The 7787-nt window shown below is 35.0% G+C and overlaps 1 protein-coding gene across 1 annotated transcript; it reads left to right on the top strand.

Annotated features, from left to right (window-relative positions):
• The first annotated feature begins 6174 nt into the window (after positions 1 to 6174).
• Positions 6175 to 6894, top strand: LOC111401312 (50S ribosomal protein L31, chloroplastic-like). Its single transcript, XM_023029000.1, has 2 exons — positions 6175 to 6321; positions 6406 to 6894. The coding sequence occupies exons 1-2, from the start codon at positions 6250 to 6252 to the stop codon at positions 6733 to 6735; spliced, it is 402 nt and encodes a 133-aa protein (XP_022884768.1). The 5' UTR covers positions 6175 to 6249; the 3' UTR covers positions 6736 to 6894.
• Positions 6895 to 7787: the final 893 nt, after the last annotated feature.

Genomic DNA, 7787 nt, shown 5'->3' with positions numbered 1-7787 from the left:
CTATAAATACCGTTTAAAAGACCTATTTTCAGGGGAATTGGAAGGGGCAAGATTGAAGAATTCAACCACACAATCTGAAGGAGGCAAAAATTGAAGACACCAAAAGGAAGGAAAAACAACATCAAGAAAGAATATTGAAGATCTATTCAAAAGACTAGTTTTTTTTTTTATCCTTTTTCCTTATGTTGTTTATTATAATTTGTATGATTTTCATTTATAACGTCATGAACTAAACAAATTATCTAGGGGTTTGATGTAGCCGAATCAAGATTATGGTTTGATGATTTTATAATTATTTCTTTGATTTTCCCGCATATATTTAATTGTGTCATGATTTTAATACTTTCAATTACTTGATCAATAAATTGAAATGAATAGATGCTAGTCAATTTCGGCACTTGTAAGAGGGGAATTTAGGCATGATCATAAGATTGACACAAATAGGTTTTATAGGTTTCGAGAGAAAGTATAAAATCTTTGAAGTTTACTCTATAAAAGAATAAGGACTTTTATAAATTCTTTATTTTCAATTCAAAATATAGATATTGGAATTGGAATCTAGGATTATTTTCTAGCCAGCACTCGAGAAAGGAGAGGAATATATTAGGATTATTGCTTTTAAATATGGGAAAATTAACTGAAATAATTGGAAATCGTTGAGTCGTAATTAAGAGTGAGGTGAAATCAATCCTTAGGCCTTCTCATATTGATAATTTGCATTCATCAACTTTATTGCAACGAATTATATTACATTAATTTGACACAATCATTCAATCATCTGTTCATCTGAATAAAGTAGGAATTACACAATTATAGTACTTAATAAACATTAAATTACCATCCTCGTGGGTTCTACACTCTTACTTCAATATTATATTACAAAACTTGACACCGTACACTGCGGTTAAAATCACGTTGCATAAATCACATGGCAAGTTTTTGGTTACCAATCCTTGCATGATTGGGAACATTCATAACAAGCAGCAACAACGGTTTCAGGACTGATGTGCAGAATAGAGTTGCACGAGCATACTAGCCTGGCTCAGGAAGATAAACTCTTCAAGGCTGAAGAGGTTGCAAGAAGTTGAATGTGGAACCACTGGATAAGACGTGCTTTTTCGTTAAATGTGCACGTAATATGGCACACATGGTGGACTTGACTAATAATACCTGCACTTGTAGTTGGTTTTAGTTGGTATGCTTTCCTTATTACACAACTGATTACTGGAGAGCAGTGTATGCTACGGCTATATTTCCTTTAACAAATTAAGTTGCGTGGGAAGTTCCCAATCATACTCTTTCACTTAATAATTGTTCAACGCCCGAAGTTGAACTGCGTGATCTTGGACGTTCACGTATGTCTAAAATACCATCTACCGGAGAGTTCCCTCGACCGCGTAAGTGCGAGCAGGCAATAATGCATACTTACCAATTTTGTACAAATCAGATTCCCTTAAATAATAATTAGACGAATGTGTAATCTACCAATATTAATCTTCGATTACAGTTTCATGTTCCAAATCAACTATTAGAAAGATGCAATTAAGTCTTCATATTTTGTTTTCATATAACTAAAATAATATGAGATTCATTACGAATCACAATTAAATAAATAGTTAAGTGAACAATATAACAATATTTATATTTTTTAATAAACATTATACAATACAATGAAATTAAATTAAATAATCAATATTTACATTTTCGAATAAAACAATATACAATATTTATAGATCATATTGAATTCGTATAAATTGCATACTAACTTCTTCATCCAATTTTTTATACGGGATTGGTTGATTTCATCAGCCATATATTCCATACAAAAAAATTTAATATACTTGAATGCAAACATGCCACAATTGTTACTGCAATTAAATAATAATGTGTTAGTTCGATAACATATAGCCAAAAATTAAGTTTCCAAATAAAAAATTTTTAAGTACTTATGATTTCGATGATCTCGTCCTCATTATATCTCGCACGATGGCTAATTTGTCCTACACGAGCACCTCCGCATATCTAGCCATCAAATAAATGATCATAGCCATCGATTCCAATTTATGCTCGAGCTAACCTTATGTCAGACAAGTATGATCAGAGTCGTACACATATATAGTAGAATCAGTGAAGAAGATCTACATGGCAAAGCAGTGATGATTCGTATCACTAGATTGTATATATGCGTACAACCCACTCATGACTTCCCCCAACATTTGGCCCCATCCCTAGGACCCACTCAAACATATATTTAGGCGCCCTGTACTCATTTCCCACAAGTTGGATCGACTGATGCTCAATATTAATGGCATGTATAAAATTCGGTGTTCAATAAACTCGGCCCAGAACGTTAAATGATCTCAAATATCATCAAGCACGATATTACAATAGGTCCAAAGCCAGGTCCATGTGCTACAAAAGGAAACACCAATAAAAAAAGAGAGGATTATTTAATTTAATAAATAAACAATAAATTATGTATATATAATAAATAACAATGACGATATTACACTTACATCGTCGACAAATCAAGCTGTCGGAGTTGTTATGTCCAAAAACCATTTATAAGCGTCCTATATCATCCTTTGAGCTATCATGTAGCTAGCTCTGAAAAAAGTAAAAAGAAAAAATGTTAAAAGAAGTATAGATGAGTTAGTGTACTTTACTAAAATCTCAAAATACTTACCTGGTCATAATTCTTCTCTATTTTATCTCGAATGTTTTCCACTTGATAGGGTCTACCTCTCGGAAGAGATTGGAGTATGTCCCATCCATGAACGTCCTCATTTTTGCTTCAATTGTGAAGGAAAAAATGACATATTGTGAAGGCAATCTCGATCTCTTGCTGACCACCTACTCCTGCACATCAATTTCATGCTTCTTACCCTCTGTCATAATGGGCGTCCTCTTGTCATCCGCCACCCTCTCCAGTGCCCACTCTGTCTTGGCCACCACCTCCGTCCTAGGGATCGTTATCGCTTCCACCCCGTGACAGTCTCCGCCTCATGGAACATTACCCCCTTCGTCCCGGGGGCTAGCCCTTTCGTCCCTTCCTTCTCCGACACCTCTTCCATTACCATCGGGGACACACCTTCTCCTTTTACGAATAACAAAAATGATTCTAATGCACCTCATTTTTCTGCAATGGTAGGACACTCCCTGTGTGACCCTCTTCTCTGTTACCCTCTTCGTCACCTTATCAATCACTATATCTGTCAACCTCTCGTCAGCTTGCTATACTATCTCATAGTGCTGCAACCTCATTTTGAAGATCTACTAAATGGCCTCGTTACACTCGATGACCATGGTATAAATCTACTACCTCGTGTCTCAACTTTTGTCGCAGTGCCCTTATCTCATTTCCCAACTCTTGTTGTAGCTCATCTACCTCCTCTCTCAACTTTTGTCATAACACTCCCACCTCGTCTTTGATAAATCTAATCATGCATACATACAGACCATTGAAATAACGACTTTGACTGTTTGCAAGAGATTCACAGGGAAGGTGTCTTGATCGGGGAGGACATTCCCTTGGAGGAGGTGATATCCGTGGCGAAAATGATCGTCGATCAACTAGACTGCACTCCTACACATTTAAGAACATTAAAAATTAATAACTTCATTAAAATAGTCCAACTCTTACAAAACACAATCATCAAATTATATTCAATTAACGTACCCAATCTCGATTCATGACATAATTGGATATATAACCATCTTGAGTATGCGGAACGGCTAATTCATGCAACAAACCTTGACCCTCCTCCGTCGACGGCGTCAACTCAGTTAGGACTTCAAATTAACATATTGACATTTTTCAACTAGTTTATGATCATGTGCTGAGATTCTGAAACGATATACAATATAAATCGCAAATGTATAATACTTATCCGAGGGTCGTCAATGAGAGCTGATAATCTTGTGTCAGATGGAAAACAGTCTGCTGCAGGATGCTCGCCAATGATGCATCCGAGAGTAGCGTGTCTCACCTCTCCTCGCAAATTGGGTACCCAAGAGGGGGATAGTCTCATATGTCCATATTTACAATACATACAATTATTATATATAGGGTTTGTTTGAGCCACATTATTTTCAAAAATATTTTTCAACAGTGATTTGATATCATTTCAACCACACATTCTTCAATAAAATAATATTACACGAAATCTAAAACTTCTCTTTATTTTTTAACCACACATTTCCCATTGATTTGACATGAATAATGTATTTTTTCCTAAAATGTGGCTCAAACATGGGCATAAATTTAATATAAATCTTTTTTAACTTTAAGTATGTTAAACGTGTACTTACACTGCCAAGGTCAATTCATAAGTATCATACTTATATAGGGCTCCTTAAGCTTCGGATGTAATCTCGTGAAGACGCGCACGATGTGCTGAAAATATCTTTGTCTCCATGGATAGTTGATGAAGGCATCGATGTCATCAACAACATACAAATGAAAAATGTCAATCAGAGTCTTTTTGTGATGACAGATCACCACACTCTTAAGGATATAGGCTAATCCTAGCCTCAAGCTATCCAACGTCTGGTCGGATCGTCTAATTGCGCCAATCAACTGTGGTAGAAGCACCATCTCTTGTCCCTGAAAATATGTGTCTTACAACATATTGTTTTTTTTAGTACCTTCACTCCTTGCTTCATTGCCCGTAATCCTTAGTCCAGTCATGAGGAGAGTATATCGTCGTCGATTGACCTAAGCAGCCTACATAGTAATGTATCAATAATCTGCCTGGAGTAATGTACCTAGCGACCTTATCTATGATGTTGAAGTGGAGTGCATCACCGTCGATTGACCTAAGCAGCCAACATAGCAATGTATCGATAATCTACCCGGAGTACTGCACCTCTCTTAATTGATACAGGGACCACGAAAAGGACTGACGTAACAAATCTCTTTGCCGATTATCGAGCAACTCTAATACAGTATTAAAACTGTAAAAACTACTGTTCCCAATACATTTTCTTGCCTTCTGTCTGTCTCAACTCAACATCAAGATTGTATTTCAACGAATTGTAACTTCTATACGTAAAAAATTGATTCATTTTATATCGACACTAATAAAAAATTAAATGATTTAACAAATTAAAGGAAACAAATAATAATTATAGACAAAAATAAAATGAATTAAATTAATAAAATAAATTAAAATTAAAGGAAGAATATTAAAAAGCACTATAAATTGAAATTATATTAAATTATGATAAACAGAAAATAATTAAAAATTACACTAAAAGGGTTATATGATATATCCGCTGTGGAAGTAGGCCAACATTTCTATTTAATTTAGAAAGAATCAAATCTCCCCAAGTAGGATTCGAACCTACGACCAATCGGTTCATGTGGGACGTTCTCAGATTTTACACGTGTGATACATGTTCCAATAACTGCATGCATTGCACGATGAATGTGAAGAAGTAGTCTAAATTGAATTAAAAAATTAAAGACCAAAAGTATGAAGAAAAAATAAATTAAACAATTAAGAAAATTTTAAATTGTGACCAAAAAAATAATAATAAAAACATAAAAGAAATAAGAAAAGGAAACTATAAAAATTAAATAAAGAGTATAAATATTATTTTAAATTGAAGAAATTAAATTATAATAAAGAGAATAATTAATTGAACAGTAAAAAACTTAAGCAAAAAAAATCGGTCAAAAAAATGAAAAATGAGTCGACTATCAACAATCGGGGGTGGGCTGACTGTTAACAGTAGATCACCCGACTATTTGTGGTGGTGGTGACTATGGTGGTCACCATCGTCTTGGAACACTCTGTCATTTCCGACGATCTTCGCCCTAAAAATCATCAAAAACTAACAAAATTAACAATGAAAAATCGTCAAAATCTATAAAAGAATAATGAACAATCTAAACCATATTTCATCTCCATAATCTACAAAAACTAACCTTGTTCAAGATACCGTTGTCAATTACTAGGTTGTGTGGTGGTCAGCATTGGGTTGATCGTGAGGGTGGCGCGGCCAACTAGATCCCAACCGTGTGAGAATTTTTCTTTTTCCTCTACCGTTTGCACAAGATATAGGATACTTTTGACTTTTGGCTTTTAACCACAATTTAATTTTTATCCTTTTCTTCTTCTTAGTGGTAAAAGGCCACTGCGGTGACTTTCTGAAGTTCCTCTCCATTTCCTAATATTTCATCCTCAAGCCCCCACCATAGACCATACATTCTTATCCTCGATTTCCACTCATTCTTGCGAAAAAATGGCGCTCGCTCTATCCAGCCCATTCGTAAGCAAAAATCTCTTTCCTCCAACGCTTTCTCTCACTAACAAGGTAAAAAGAGCATCTTTTCATTCATAATAATTCAACAAAAATGGGAAATTATGTAGTAATTTTTTTTCTTTTTTCGATTTGCAGGTGAAGGGAGTGGTGGGCAGCAATCGAATGCGGTGGAGTTGCAGGAAGAAGGACATACACCCGGAATTCTTTGAGGGCTCGAAAGTATATTGCAATGGTGAACTGGTGATGACAACTGGTGGAACCAAGAAAGAGTATGTGGTGGATGTGTGGTCTGGGAACCACCCTTTTTACTTGGGAAGTAGGTCACAGCTTCTTGTCGATGCCGACCAGGTTGAAAAATTCCGCAAGAAATTCGGTGGGTTGTCGCAGATTATGGAAATCCCTGTGCTTAAAGGAGAGATTGTTCTTCCTCCCAAGAGGAAATCTGCCAAGGGGAAAAAGAAGTAGTTGGGATTTGTTTGTTTTTAGGGTATCTTACTGAAGTATTTTAGTTGGTTTTGTGCATTAATTTAATGTATGGTGAATTAATAAATTGGATTATTTCACTGTAATGAAAGGTGGAGGTTTGGTTTTACAGTTATTTGACTGTTCCTGATTTCTTGAATTTGTTTCTGAGTTCACGTATTTCATCTGGTAGTGTGTTATGCAAGGTGAATTCTGTATCTTGCTGTCGAGTTGATGTTTGATTGTTCTTTGATTTCTTGAATTTGTTTCAGAATAAGCTAATTTCATCATGTATTATATTAGACAAGCTGAATTCTTTATATAGTAGAGTGTGTTGTTCTTAAAAGTCATGTTTCTGAGTAAGATTTACAGCCAAACATGCTCAGAATTGAGTCAAGATGCGATAGGTATTCTTGTGATGAGTTGATGAATTCAGGTATTTGCTTTTGAATTCTATTGAAAATTAATTAATGAGATGTTTAATGTTTTCAATTTCTCATCTTGCAGTTATGTAGGAAGAAGTTGAAGTCTTGATTATTTTGGAGTAATCGGATTCTATGATCCAACTTGTTTTGGGGAGAGAAGAATTTCTCTTGGTTGTATCCTTTTATGTATTCATTTGTAGTATTGCTGAAATATGTCTGAACCTAAAGGAATACTTCAATTGTATGCTGTAGAGTCTTGGATAATCGGTCGGCATTTGTTGGAAGTTCATTTGGTGCTAATCTATTTCTGCTTACTAATTAAGAACTAAAAACCAATCTGGTTGGAGGGAACATAAATTTATAGTTAGTTTCACAGATATAATAGTCGCACTTTGAACTTAAAATTGAATTTGATCTATAAATCAGACAAGACAGGTAAACAACATATTTGTGTTGAACCTGTCTTATGCCTGAACATAGGATGGAAACTCCAAACTTCATTTTGCACTTTCCATGCTGAATTTGGTGATTACAGGTTGATTTCTCTCCATCATCCCAAATTCACTTGAAATTGGTGCTAGCGGTTATTTATTGTACACGCATCTTTCTCATGCTTAGTACTTCAAAATA

The sequence above is a fragment of the Olea europaea genome, chromosome 10 (genome assembly GCF_002742605.1).
Source record: "Olea europaea var. sylvestris chromosome 10, O_europaea_v1, whole genome shotgun sequence".
Taxonomy (NCBI): Eukaryota; Viridiplantae; Streptophyta; class Magnoliopsida; order Lamiales; family Oleaceae; genus Olea; species Olea europaea.
This window is presented reverse-complemented; position numbering and strand designations above follow the sequence as displayed.